The sequence below is a fragment of the Spermophilus citellus genome, assembly GCF_964194105.1.
Source record: "Spermophilus citellus genome assembly, chromosome: 12".
Taxonomy (NCBI): Eukaryota; Metazoa; Chordata; class Mammalia; order Rodentia; family Sciuridae; genus Spermophilus; species Spermophilus citellus.
In genome coordinates this window covers 131426872-131440035 of record NC_138198.1, presented here as the reverse complement: position 1 = coordinate 131440035, position 13164 = coordinate 131426872, and the positions used below count along the sequence as shown (strand labels likewise).

The window sequence follows — 13164 nt, the reverse complement described above, 5'->3', positions numbered from 1 at the left end:
CTTGGTAAAATGGCCAATTCCAGGGCTGAGCTACAGTAAAGGCTAAGATGGGCCAAAAACATCTTATGCCAGAAAATAAGGCAATTCTCAGAGAAGGATGATGCAAAAGGAACCCAGCTCTGATGCCCACAGCGCTAATGCCACGACAACCTCAGCACCCACCAATTAAGGGCACTAACAAAGAAGCACACAACAGCTCTTCCCATCACATGAGCTCCTAACACAGGACCTGGAAGCTCCTCCCCTGAGCGAAGCATCTATACCAGCCCTCTTGACCAATAAAGTATGGAGGGAGCAATGCCAGCAAAGACTCCAGGCTAGATGGTAAAAACGCCACACAAGCCAGACACCACGGTGCACACTTATAATCCCAGCTCCCTGGGAGGCTGAGGCAGGAGGATCACAACTGGAGGCCAGTCAGGACAACTGAGAAAGCTCATCTCAAATTTAAAACAAGGACTGAGGACACAGCTCAGTGGTAGAGCTCTCACCTTGCATGTGACACTCTGGATTATATACCCAGGACTGTCTAAAAAAAAAAAGAAAAAAAGTACATTTCTCTCAGGGAGACAACACTTGAAATCCAGACACCAGGCTTCTAAAGATGCAACAGCCCATGGGAGTAAGGGGAGGAGACCTCAGACACCACCACCGGCCCACTGCCAAGTTACTGCTGCCCCGCAGTCTGTCCACACTGAAGAAAGGCAAGTGGTATGAATTCTGACTCACAGAACTAGTGAGCCATTTTAATAGTACGATTTACTCTAGTTTTGAAGATGTCTGTAAACAGCAATAGTAAGTGGAATAGAGCCCACAAACTAAAGCTCAAGTCCACACTGACATAAATAACTTGAAAGTGTGATGAAGACCAGGATGCATTCCTCCCCACAAAATACTGATCAGTATCAGTCTGGCACACAAGCCCAGTTCAGAGATACTGCACAAGACAATTAGCTACAACACCCAGAACGCCAGGACCACCCAAGGCATGCAAGTCAAGCAGCCACTCACAACACTAAGACCACTCAAGGTGAAAAAATCAGCCATAATACTCACAATGCCAAAACCACCCAAGGTGTAAACAACAGCCACAATACCCAATTAATGCCAAGACCAACTAAGGCATGCCAGTCAACCGGCTATAATACCCAGATTGCCAAGAATACTCAAGGCAAGCAAGTCAACCAGCCACAATACCCGCAACACCACAACCACCCAAGGTGTAAAACCACCACAATACCCTGAACATCAAGACTACCAAAGGTAGGCAAGTCAATCAGCTTCAAAACCCAGACTCCCAGACCACCCAACACATACAAGTCAATCAGCCACTTTACCCACAACGCCAAGATCACCTACGGTACACAAACCAACCAACCACAATACCCTTAATGCCAAGATCACATGAAGCAGCACAGTTCATTATAGCAGAAAACCAGTGTGCCCATCAAATGGTGAACAAATAAAAAATGGAATACTACTTGGCAATATAAAGTAACAAGGTACTAGCATATGCTACAACATCAATCCAAAATCATGCTAAGCAACAGACGATATGCAAGAGCCCCCATATCATCTTCATCTATTTATATGAAATGTCCAGAAAAATTTAGAGATGAAGGGCATAACAGTAGTTGGAGGATAGAAACAGGTAAGTAGATGGACAGGGTTAATAGGGGGATGCTAGAAATGTCCTAATATTAGATTGTGGTGGCTACACAATTCTATAAATTTACTAAAAATCCACTAATTACACATTTTAGTAAACATATCATGGAAGGAAAAACTGGAACTATTCCAGATTGAAGGAGACTTACGATAACTAAACACAAGCAATTCTAAACTAGATCCTTTCCTACATATGATATAATTAGAAAGTTGCAAAATTTTCAAGGCATCTGAGACTAGGCGCCATGTGTGTTGATTTCCTGATTTTGATGGTCTTGTCATGGCTATGTAGGAGAATGTTCTTCTTTGTAGGAAAGAGGCAGTATCGGGGGTAATGTGGCACCTCAGCTAGCAACTGACTCTAAAAGGATTCAAGGAGAAAAGTTCTTTGTACTGTAATGTTTCCATAAATCTACAACTATTTCAAAAAAAATTGTGTAAATTCATTCTAAAAGCTAAAAAGAAATTTGCTAGTCAAGTTCAAGTGGCAAACACTTTCGTTACTCAACTTCATTAGTTGAAGAAATGCCATGTTAAATTAAAAAATGTTATTTTTTCTTTTTAGTTGCAGATGGACATATTACCTTTATTTTGTTGTTGTTGTTGTTTTTATGTGGTGCTGAGGATAGAACCCAGTGCCTCACATGTGCTTGGCAAGCACTCTACCACTGAGCTACAATCCCAGCCCCACAAATGCTAAATTTTTATTGTCAAAATAACATTTAAGATCAGTAACAGGCAATAGTGAGAACAAGCTGGAAAAAAAAAATCACAATTTCTACACTTTCCATAAATTTAAAGGGCAACTTCTAGGCAAGTAATCTCCCTCCCACATCCCTCTTGCAGTCCCCCCAACACCAGGCTGTGAGCCCCAATGTTGGATCCAGCACAACCCCCTCCACACTCCCTTTCTGCTGCAACTTCCCATTTAGTTCTGCCCTCTACTGGACTGAACCCCCTCAGGGCAGGGCACAGCACAGCACATACTCATTAAACAGACAAATAAAAGCAGGTCTGAAGGATGCACCATTGAAGTACAGGAGGGAAGGCTGTGGGTAGCTGGGGCCCAACACACTGCAGGCCAAGAGATCACATCAGAAACTGAGATAAAAGAGGGAACGCTGAATATAGGTAGTATACTTTGCTTAAGTAAATTCAAATGAGACAAACTGGGGAGAGGAAGACTGAGGATTATTGTCAGAGGGAGGAGGAACTTTGGGCAGTAACAATGTTTCAGACAAGTAGAGCTTTAATTGAAGAACTGGGGGATATAACTCATAGAAATGAAAATTTTTTAAATGAAATGCATGGAATTGTTTGCCTTCCAAAGGTCACACTCTAGCAGAAGAGCTGTCAGGAACCTCATGATGTATTTCAAAAATCCATGCACAAGGTCCCTATCGAGCCAACTAGCCACTGTGGCCAAAGCAAGATGCAACACAAATTTGGCCACTCTATCAGATGTGCCTAGCTCTATCAAACTTGCTTGACCTTCTCCCTCAAGCACCTCTAACCTCTACCCTCTGGGGTTCTTTTTTTTTTTTTTTAAGAGAGAGGTGAGAGAGAGAAGAGAGAGAAAATTTTATTTTATTTTTAATTTTTTTAAAGAGAGTGAGAGAGGAGAGAGGGAGGGAGGGAGGGAGAGAGAGAGAGAGAGAATTTTTAATATTTATTTTTCAGTTTTTTTGGCAGACACAACATCTTTGTTGGTATGTGGTGCTGAGGATCTAACCCGTGCCGCACGCATGCCAGGCAATCGTGCTACCACTTGAGCCACATCCCCAGCCCTCTCTGGGGTTCTTTCTCCAAACCTACAGGGAGGATCCTCATACACCCATCTCAAACAAGGAAATTACTGGACTGCTGCCAAGACAACCACCTTCATTACAAGGTCTGAAAGCCAAGGCCACCAGGAAGGTACACTCCCAGAAGCAAGTGTCCAGTTCTCACATGAGGGGCTACTGAAATGAGGTGTCAGACCTGGCACATCTCAAACAGGTTCTGTAGTGATTTGTCATGCTTGGGAACTGTCAGTCTGCTCTTTCTCCTAAATGTAAGTGTCCCTAACTCCCTCACCATTGATATTGTGGTCCCCCCAAAAAAACAAGCACACAGATCCCTTTTTTATTTTAATGGACAGGAGAAAGTTTTTGTTTTGTTTTTGTTTTTGTTTTTAGCAATTCACTGTCTGCTTTTGGGAAACAAAAATAATAACAGGTTGTTCTACCTTCAAGAAAGGTTTTTAAGATTCCTGACATTTACCCATAATTTTTTAAATCTGTTCTAACACAAGATTCCATATAAAATGTCCATTGGACTGATGAGCTAGGAGAGAAATGGGTGGTTTCCACATTGTGGAACCTGCCTGCACTTCACCTCTGCACTACAGCAGCTCCTGCAGCTAGCCCAGCTTCCCTGTCAGCCTCCTGCAGGACAACGCCTCCAGCCTCAGTTTGCAATTAGACATGGAATTACCACAGAATTCCAGTGATGTATATAAACATTTTCCTCAAAAGGGTATTCATTTGATGTTTCTGGTCTCCTGATCATTCATTATGGAAAATACAAACTCTATAAAAATGTTGAAATACTTCATAAGATAGAGCTTACTCTTTAAAGGGCTTCGTTTGGGGGAGGGAACACAACATCCCAGCACAAGCTGAGGCTATCTGCCAGGTGAAGTCAGCTCCACCACTTTATCAGCTGTGTGATCTTAGCAAATTACTTAGTCTCTCTGGGCCTCAGTTGCGTCCTTGTAAAACAGAGTGAGGGTGGTCTACTTTGTGGGCAGCTGTTAGGATGACTGAGTAGAACATACCTGGCTATCTCCAAAATACTAATCAAAATGTTCCAACTATTAGGATACAGGGCTTTCTTTTAAACCAACTTTAAAAACACAAATATTTGTGCCATACAGAGAAGCAAGAACCAGAAGGTCTGGGTTCAAACCACAGAAAGAGTCTACCATTGATGTTTTCATACTGCAAGCTTGGCTTCAAAATTTCAAAGGTATTCCAAAAATCCCAAGCTCTCTTCAACTAAAAATCCTGCATAACTGTCATCATCCCCCATAACCAAAGATCCAGCCTTCACTTCCTCCCATCTCACAACTAAAGCCTGCACTAAGCTTTGCTCCCAGCTCCTGCCCAACCTTTCTAAATACAGATCTATCACTTCTTGGCCAAAGATTCACTGATTCAGTGTACCACCTTTACCCAAAATATTAAAACACTAATAAATGGTCATTACCAGGTAATATCATTAGGTAAGCCACACATAAATGATTCGACTTCCAACCAATGCCAAACAAGCTTTTCACAACTCCTACTTCTTCACACAGGTCCTCTTTTCTCATCCCCACACACCCCACCGGACCCCAAAACCCCATCTGATAAAACGTGGGCACCTCCAACAACCTTCACCACCATTCCATCAGTTCCACCAGCAGGTTGCAGGTACCAGCTTCCCCTGAGTCTCCTCAACAACTCCTGAGGCAGTTATCACCATTTTTATTCCCATTTTAGAAGTTTTAATAGCACTCAGAAGTCTTCCATTCAAATCAAAGATATATAAAATATGTAATTATGTATTGCTCTGCAACAACGCCATACTTGAATTGCAGTTACAATTTTTGATGTTCCTAGGCCAAATGCTTGCAGAAATTTTGTAAAGGGGATCTATTTCAAGGCAATCAACAATGGCAGATACAAAGTTTAATTTTAAATGTCGGCCTGTGCTTATCAATCTTCGACACCAATCAACGGTGAAGGAACGGGGTCGACCTGGAAAACGAGGCGCTTCGGGCGTGGCCAGTCCGCCCTCCCGCCTCTCAATCCTCCCGCATCCCGCCGGTCCGCGGGAGAGCCGGGCACAGCTGACCAGCGGAGAGGGCGGCGCTTCTGGGTGGTTCCCGGGGTCGCTGCGGAGGGCACCCTGCCCACGTCGCCCCAGAACGCTTTCCCACTGCCCTCTGGGCTCCGTCCACCCACTCCCTTCGCCTTCGTCCTCCCGTCCCTTCTGACCCACCCTCGCCCTCCCCCGTCGCCCTCCGGTCCCCCCCCCACATCCCTGTCCCCGCCCCTCCCCCTCCCCCGGGGCGGCCCCGCTCCCACGTGACCGGCGGGCGGGGCGGGAGGGCGCGTCGGGGACCGAGAGTCGGGCACAGCGAATGTCCCGAGGTCCTGAGGCGTCGCGGCGGGGAGGACGCGGGGCGGACGTCGGTGGGGACGGCCGGGTGGACCGCCAGGTGGATGGCAGGGTGGACGGCGGGGCGGACCGCGGGGAACGGACCGGGGACTTAGCCGCGCGGACCGGGCCATACCTACCGCCGGGCGCCAGGAGCGCCGCGTCCCGCCGCCGCTCGCAGCGCCGCCGCGTCCTCCGCCCCGCGCGGCGGGACCCCCGCCCGCGCCCCGTCCCTCCTCCCGCGCGCCAGAAAGGGAAGATGGCGCTCAGCTGCCTCAGGAAGTGACGTCGCCTCATTTGCATGTCAGCGCAGCCAGCCAATGGGCGCAGACTGTGCTTGGGGCCCCTTGGACTCTTCCCACAGGCCCCTTTGGGCCCCTGGGTCTTTTAGCACTCGAGGCTCTGGAGAGGGGTGGGGCCTACCGGGACCCCCCCCAACGCAACTTTAAGACCTCCTGGCCCAGTGAACGGTCCAGCCAGCCTCCTACCTCCACTGGACAAGCTCTCGTGAGAGTTTTGGTTAGTGATGGCGTCATCGAGGGGTGGGGAAAGTGCGACATCAACCACGTGGCCAGTCACATGGTCTACCCAAGGCTTTGGCCTCATTTGCATGGAATGGGGGCGGGGCTAGTGACAGCCCCAAGAGTGGGTGGCCCCGCCCACATCTCGGCCAATAGGAAACCAGCTGTGAGAATACTGCCTTGCCATTGGAGAGTAGGACTTTGGCTCTCAGAACTTGGACAAGTGTGTCCTTGATTGGCATATCTTGGTGAACATCGGATTAGGGCCTCCTAACTTCATCATACTCTCTCTAAGAAAAATATGTCACACCTTTTGAGAATTATGATTTTTAAGATACATTTACTACATGTTGTGTAAGAAAAGGGTTACTTGTATGCATTTGTATAAACTCTTTTTCCCAGATTTTTTAAGGGGTGTAATAATAATAGAATATTTATAAAATTGAGCAAAAACGTGGCGTACAAGCTCTACAAGTGGTTCTTGGTCTCCATCGTTCAGTTACCAAGACCCTCGCGTGGACTGCTCCTCTGATGGCTCTGCACCAGAGGGCAATGAGGGTGGGAAGCAGACCTCCACGAAGCTTAAGAGTTAAGAAGGGCAAATCCACACACCTACTTTTAAAATGCTTGACAATCCATCCACCAGAGCTCCTGTCCTATTCCGGTGCCTCAAAGACCATTCCAGAGCTCTCCAAGTCTGGCAACTCTGGACAGCATCTGTGCTGCCCCTTCTCCTTTCCCACAGAGGTCATTTTCTGGAAGTCTCCTTACACAAAACCACACCAAGATTTGGGCTCCCTTGCCTCCTGGCCCTACATACACACCTGTCTACTGACAACCATCAGGCTTTGTCTAGGTTCAGAGGACTATCAGACTATGTCCAGCCCAAAGTTGTTCATCACTTGCTCATGACTGGATCTCTCCTGCCCTGTCCAGAGCCTCCTTGTGCATCCTCCGTGCTCCCCAGATTGTATCTTTTCTCTCTCTACTGGTGTCATCTGCTCAATTTAGCCCAGTGACTAGACACATACTAGGCTCTCAATAAATGTCCACATCAATTTTTAATTTGTGTTAAGTGCTGGGCTGATTCCACTTGTCCACAATTTGCTTTAATTTCCTTAAAGAAGATGAGTCATAACTGTTGGAGAGTTTGCCCTATTTGTTTATAAACTATGCCTTAATTTGATTGTGAATTACAGTGGTAAATAGGTGTGCTGTTCCTGTGTACTTTCCTTGAGAAAGTGGGAGTGAGAGGAAAAGTGTAAATCATGCCTCTGGTCCTAGATGCTCTCAAATGCCTCACCTCATTCCTTCCCTTCCCTTCTCAGCAGAAGGCAAGGCAAACAAGATTCAGACACAGGTGGGCAATGGACTGGCCACCAGCCTTGGCAGATAGTCCTCTGAATCTAGGATGGTTCATCTCAGGCAACTTCACTCCTCATCCTCATCTCTTGAACCACCACTCTGCAGAAACTGCTTGGTCAGCAGTGACCTCCAAACTGTTGAACACAAGAACAAATTTATCCCCAGCTTTGCGGCCCTGACTTTCCTCTGTGACTACCTGTGCACACTCCCTTTTCTAAGCCCTTCCTCCTCAACTCCCCAACTTGCTCTTTAATCTCCTCCAACCTCTCATTCTCTTGCCTTCCTCATCCATCCTTGAATGTTGGTGTCCTCAAGATTCAGCCTGCTTTCCTTCTTCATTCAATACATGTTCACTACCCACTTGCTGCTGTCAGGCTGTTACTAGGTATTGGAAATCCCATGCTTTTCATTTTTATTCTGCATATTCTCACTTACTAGTCTCAATCAAAAACATCATCCCTTGAACCAAACCAATATCTCCATCACTTTCCTATGTTTCAGTTTAGTTTTTCTGGCTGCCAATTAGGCAGCTCCACTTGAGTGTCCCACAGCCACCTTAGATTCAAAATGCTCCAAGTTGCCCTCCTCTGCAGGCTCTCCTAGTAAACAATGTGCTTTCCCAGCTCCAGCTCCTCAGTTCACATCTTAAGTGTTCCTCAAGTCTGTTTCCTCATCTGTACTGTATACAGACTGGTCATCTCCTGCCCGACCTCCAGCTTGACCCAGGCACATTCCCCAGCCGGTCACTTAGTAATCTATTGGAAAGTAGCTCTGAGCACATCAAACCCTTCTTGCCTTCATTCCAAATCCCCTCAGGATCAAGCCCCATTGGTCAGCATGGCAGGAAATTTTTCAGAACTGACAAGCTCACAGCTTTCTCCTGCTCCCCCAAACACTACACACACTGTTCATGGGACTCCTGCCCCATTACCTGACCTAGTGTCTGTTCACCCACTCAAGGCTAAGTTCTGCTGGTCTCTCTTCTAGGAAAATCTTTACGACCATACACACACAAAAAAGCATGCCAAAATGTGGTAGTTTGATGACTTAACAAGTATCACAAAGAGGAAAGGAGACAAAGGGGGCTGTTATGAGTGGACCACAACTAGGGGCCCACAGAAAATCAGAATAATTACTATAGGAAACAGATCACAAGCAAAACGGGAAGTTCAAAGGTCTTGGCCCAAACTCTTGAGCAGAAGCTCTCTTCTACATGAGCTTGCTCCTGAGACTTGGGTCTGCTGCCCACTTCCTAAGTTAGGCACTTCTGACTCTGAAGTATGAGAGGCTCTACTGAAGAACCTCCCTGGGAGATTCTTCTTTAACCATATTTATTCCAGTGGGAACAGATTTCATAAGAGATTTCCTCCTGTCTCTCCCAATAGACACAGGTCTCCAGGTTTGGCTGCTCAGGAAGGTGCTGTGTGAGGAAGATTCTGTTGGTGTAGCGCCTGATATAATACACAAGTCCCTGGCAAAACTTTGCCAGTCTGCATGAAGTAGGGCAGAATCTAGTTATCAGAGGTAAAATCCGTAAGTGCACAGGCCATCCCATTACAAGTAGCCTCAGTCCCTTCAGGTCATGGTAACAAAATAGTATACACTATTTTGTATGCAAAATATACAAAAGTGGCTGATAAAAAGATAGAAATTTATTTCCGCAGTTCTAGAGGGTGAAAGTCCAAGGCCAAGGCACAAGGCAGATTGGGTGTGTGGTGACAACCCACTTCCTCATGAAAAGCTGCCCTCGGGCTATACCTCCCCACTTGATAGAGGGGCTGATGGATCTCCCTCAGGCCTGTGGGACAAAAGCACTGATCACGAGTATGGAGGCCCCACCCTCCCAACCAAATTGCCTCCAAAGGCCTTACTCTCATCCATCATGTGGGGAGGGGGAAGCATTTAGATATGAATTTTGGGGAGAAACATTCAGCCCATTACACTATTTCATAAGGTGACTATAACATAAGGTAACATGAAGTAGCTGTAAGGGCTGAAGCTCTGGACAATGAGGTGCTTCAATGAATCCTGGAGACAGACAAACAGATACACAGGTACACACACACTTTCCCTGGGTCTGCCCATGGAAAGAAAGAGCTGGATTAAATTCTCCAAAGATACACAAGGGCTCTTGGGGCTCCACCCCATCAGGTTTGACTATTATGACTTCTCCCTGATTGCATTGTGGACCTGAAAACCAACTTGGCAGTTTTTGTAGGTTTCCTGCCAATATTCACTTCAGATACAATCAGGTTCACTGTAGCATGATGAGTAGTAGTTCCACTGAGATGCAGCTGATGTCCATTAGAGTCCACCAAAAGTCTTCTGAAGGTGCCAGAGTTGGACTAAGTGAGGGGAACCACATGAGCTTCCATCTTCTCACTCCAGACCAGAGCCAACTCACCTCTGTGCTCTGTGAGTGTTAGTGTGTGTGTGTGGGTGTGCTGTGGGTGTGGTGTGTGCAGGGCCACATGCCAGGCAAGCACTGCACATATTGAGACACACTCCCAGACCAACAGGTTGGTCTCTGGGTTTTTAGCTGGGATAGCAAACTTTGATAAAACTGGGCAGCACAGGATCTTCAACACCCTGGGTGCCTCAGATTTTTAGAATAAAACTTTTCCAAAAGGCAGGAGTGCGCCAGAATTTTCAAGTGTCCACAGTGGTTGCAAGTCCTAGTATAAGTGAGAATTCTCTTTTGTTTAAACAGTGAACAGAGTCATGTAGTGACAATGTAGAAAGAACCAAAGTGTTCTCCTTCCTGCTCAATCAAGAACGTGTGAACTTGCTGTCCTCTCATTCAACAAACTGTATTCTTCCAATCTTTACATCAGAAGACATCAGATGTGGAGAACAAGGTGTTCTTCTATCCACTGATTTAAAAATCTGATTGGTTTCCATCCACTCCCTCAACAATCTCCACAAGAGACATCCTATATAGAGTAAACAAGAATTCCTCCTGTCCTCCCTTCTGCAATCCCCACAACATCCACACTGAAGTCTCCCTAGCCCCCTTCTGTTTAATAGGGACCCTGTCTGTCTTAGGTTGTCCAATACTACATATAGTCCTTACCCGTCAGCAGACGAGCTGACCTCAAGGCGTCAGCCTCCTGTCTTAGGTTGGTACCATTGCAATTGGATCTTATCCGTCATTGACTACCGGCCCAGCATACAGCCACACCTGTGGATAGGCCTTTGCACCAGTGGGGGGATGAGGTTCTTTGCCTTACCTCTGTTGGCCCCCAAATAAGGCCTTTGCACCAGTGGAGGGGTGAGGTTCTTTGCCTCACCTCTGTTGGCCCCCAAATTTTAGCTGAACGACCATCACAATCAGAATGGAGGAGGATACAAAAATGCCACGACACCAAGCCAATTAATGGCTCCTTTTGGAAAAATTGAACCACCGGTGACACCATCAGCAAAGATACCACAGCACTACCACAATTCGCTGCACCAACAGATAGTTCACAATGCATACAAGTGATACATAGTCCAGGCAAGTTCTGCAAGCAGTTCAAAGCAGAGGAATCTATTAATATGTCTGTTTCCTCCCAAAGTAAATCGACTCCTTGATTGAGCATTACTTGTTGAGTTACATTATTCATTGATGCATCAGTTTATACAGTTTGTTGTGATAGCTATCGCAGAATCTGTACTTTGGTTTTATCTTTGTCTTCATCGGCACTGGGATGAAGATAGGAATTCTGGAAATGATGGCTAAAAAAAAAATTATGTAACATTCCAGCAGGCACTAAAAACAAAATTTTCTGAATAATTTACATTATCCTGAACAGAATTATCAAATATAATGAAAAGGAAAGGTGAAAGTAAACAAAAAGATCTGTTAACCTCCTTTTTTGTTCACATATTAAAACAATCCTCAACAGCTGTTTACCCAATTTAAATTAAACCATTCAAATCACGTGAATAATAAAAAAAATTTGGATCCATTTTTTCATGAGCGCTCCTCATATATGATATATGGACATACGCACATACAGACATACAACTCAAAACACAAGTGTGCACACATAATACAATACATACAACACATAACATAATAGTAAAGGCCTTATAGCTTTTCACAGGTGAAATCTCCATTGCAATGTTTAAAAACTCCACAGTCAAAAAATAGAACTAATCAGAAAAATATTAACCTAGGTCTGTATGAGCTCCAAAAATAAAATAGAACTTTATGATGTGGGAAATGGCAATAATAAAATAGATATTGAAAAAAGCATCCTGGTTTCATTAGCCTCCAGGTGTGGGAGAACCACTGTCGAAGATGTAAGGATAGCCAAACTGAAGTTCTGGATATCAGCTGTTATAGATTTGAGCCAAGTCATCTTCTTTTTGGTCTGTAGAAATCACTTTAGTTAATCTCTCTAGAATCCAAATTTGCTGCTTTTCTCTCTGTGGAAACACACAAACAGACCCCAGACAATCACTGGGTCAGGACCTTTCCATTTTCCTGTTAGAATATCCTTCCAAAGTACCTTGGGCTTATGTACATTTTTTTGACACATGTGCCTTTCCACAGCACTAAGCCCTGATGAATCCAAATTTTAAAAGTTTAGAGTAAAAAGTGTTATTTTAAGTTTACCTTTGGGGGATATATACCCCTTCCCGATTCCCTCTTTTTGCTTTAATAAGTACATTTTAATTGTTTGATGAGCTCTTTCAACTAAGCCTTGTCCCTGTGGATTGTATGGGATTCCTGTTATATGAGTAATGCCAAATGATGAGAAAAATTGTTTTTTTTAAATATATTTATGTATATTTATTTATTTATTTTGAGAGAGAGAGAATTTTTAATATTTATTTTTAGTTTTTGGGTGACACAACATCTTTGTTTGTATGTGGTGCTGAGGATCGAACCCGGACTGCACGCATGCCACGCGAGTGCGCTACCACTTGAGCCACATCCCCAGCCCAAGAAAAATTGTTTAAAAGAGGTAGAAGTATAGCCAAGGCCATTATCTGTTTTTAACTGTTTTAGAACGCCCACAGTGGCAAAATTTTGTAAGCAATGAGCTATGATATCTTTAGTTTTTTTCTCTGGCATGAAGGGAGCCCATCAAAAATCCGGAAGAAGTATCAACTGTAACATGCAAATATTTTAATTTTCCAAATTCTGGCAAGTGTGTGATGTCCATCTGCTAAATATGGTTAGGTATCAGTCCTCTAAGATTGACTCCAAGGTTAACTTGTGGTAAAAAGGTCACACAATTTTGACTGTTTCATTATTTGTCTAGCTTGTTCCTTAGTTATTTTAAAACGCTTTTGTAAAGTATTTGCTTTGACATGGAAGGACTTATGAAAATTTGTAGATTCTTCTAGCGTAGAAAAAAATGTGTATGTCATGTGTAGTTTTATCTGCTAAATCATTGCCCAAACTAAGGGCTCAGGCAATCCTGTATGTGCC

The 13164-nt window shown here is 44.8% G+C and overlaps 2 protein-coding genes across 27 annotated transcripts in view; both read right to left on the bottom strand.

Annotated features, from left to right (window-relative positions):
• The window catches only part of ADNP2 (ADNP homeobox 2), a 31293-nt gene extending 24674 nt beyond the window's left edge, over positions 1 to 6619 (bottom strand). The window contains exons 1-2 of one of the 3 annotated variants that reach the window (XM_081263203.1): positions 5994 to 6069; positions 492 to 529 (exon numbers count right to left, since the gene is read on the bottom strand). Coding sequence is in view for 1 of the 3 variants with exons in the window: in XM_081263202.1 (XP_081119328.1) it covers positions 5990 to 6156 (167 nt within the window). In the remaining 2 variants the exon portion in view is untranslated. Of the gene's footprint in view, positions 1 to 491; positions 530 to 5989 lie in introns of all 3 variants that reach the window. The other 2 variants (XM_081263202.1, XM_081263204.1) reach the window with 2 other exon arrangements.
• Positions 1 to 13164, bottom strand: part of LOC308631694 (glyoxylate/hydroxypyruvate reductase B-like) — a 218494-nt gene that overhangs the window by 115924 nt on the left and 89406 nt on the right. The gene's annotated exons all lie outside the window — the stretch shown is intronic.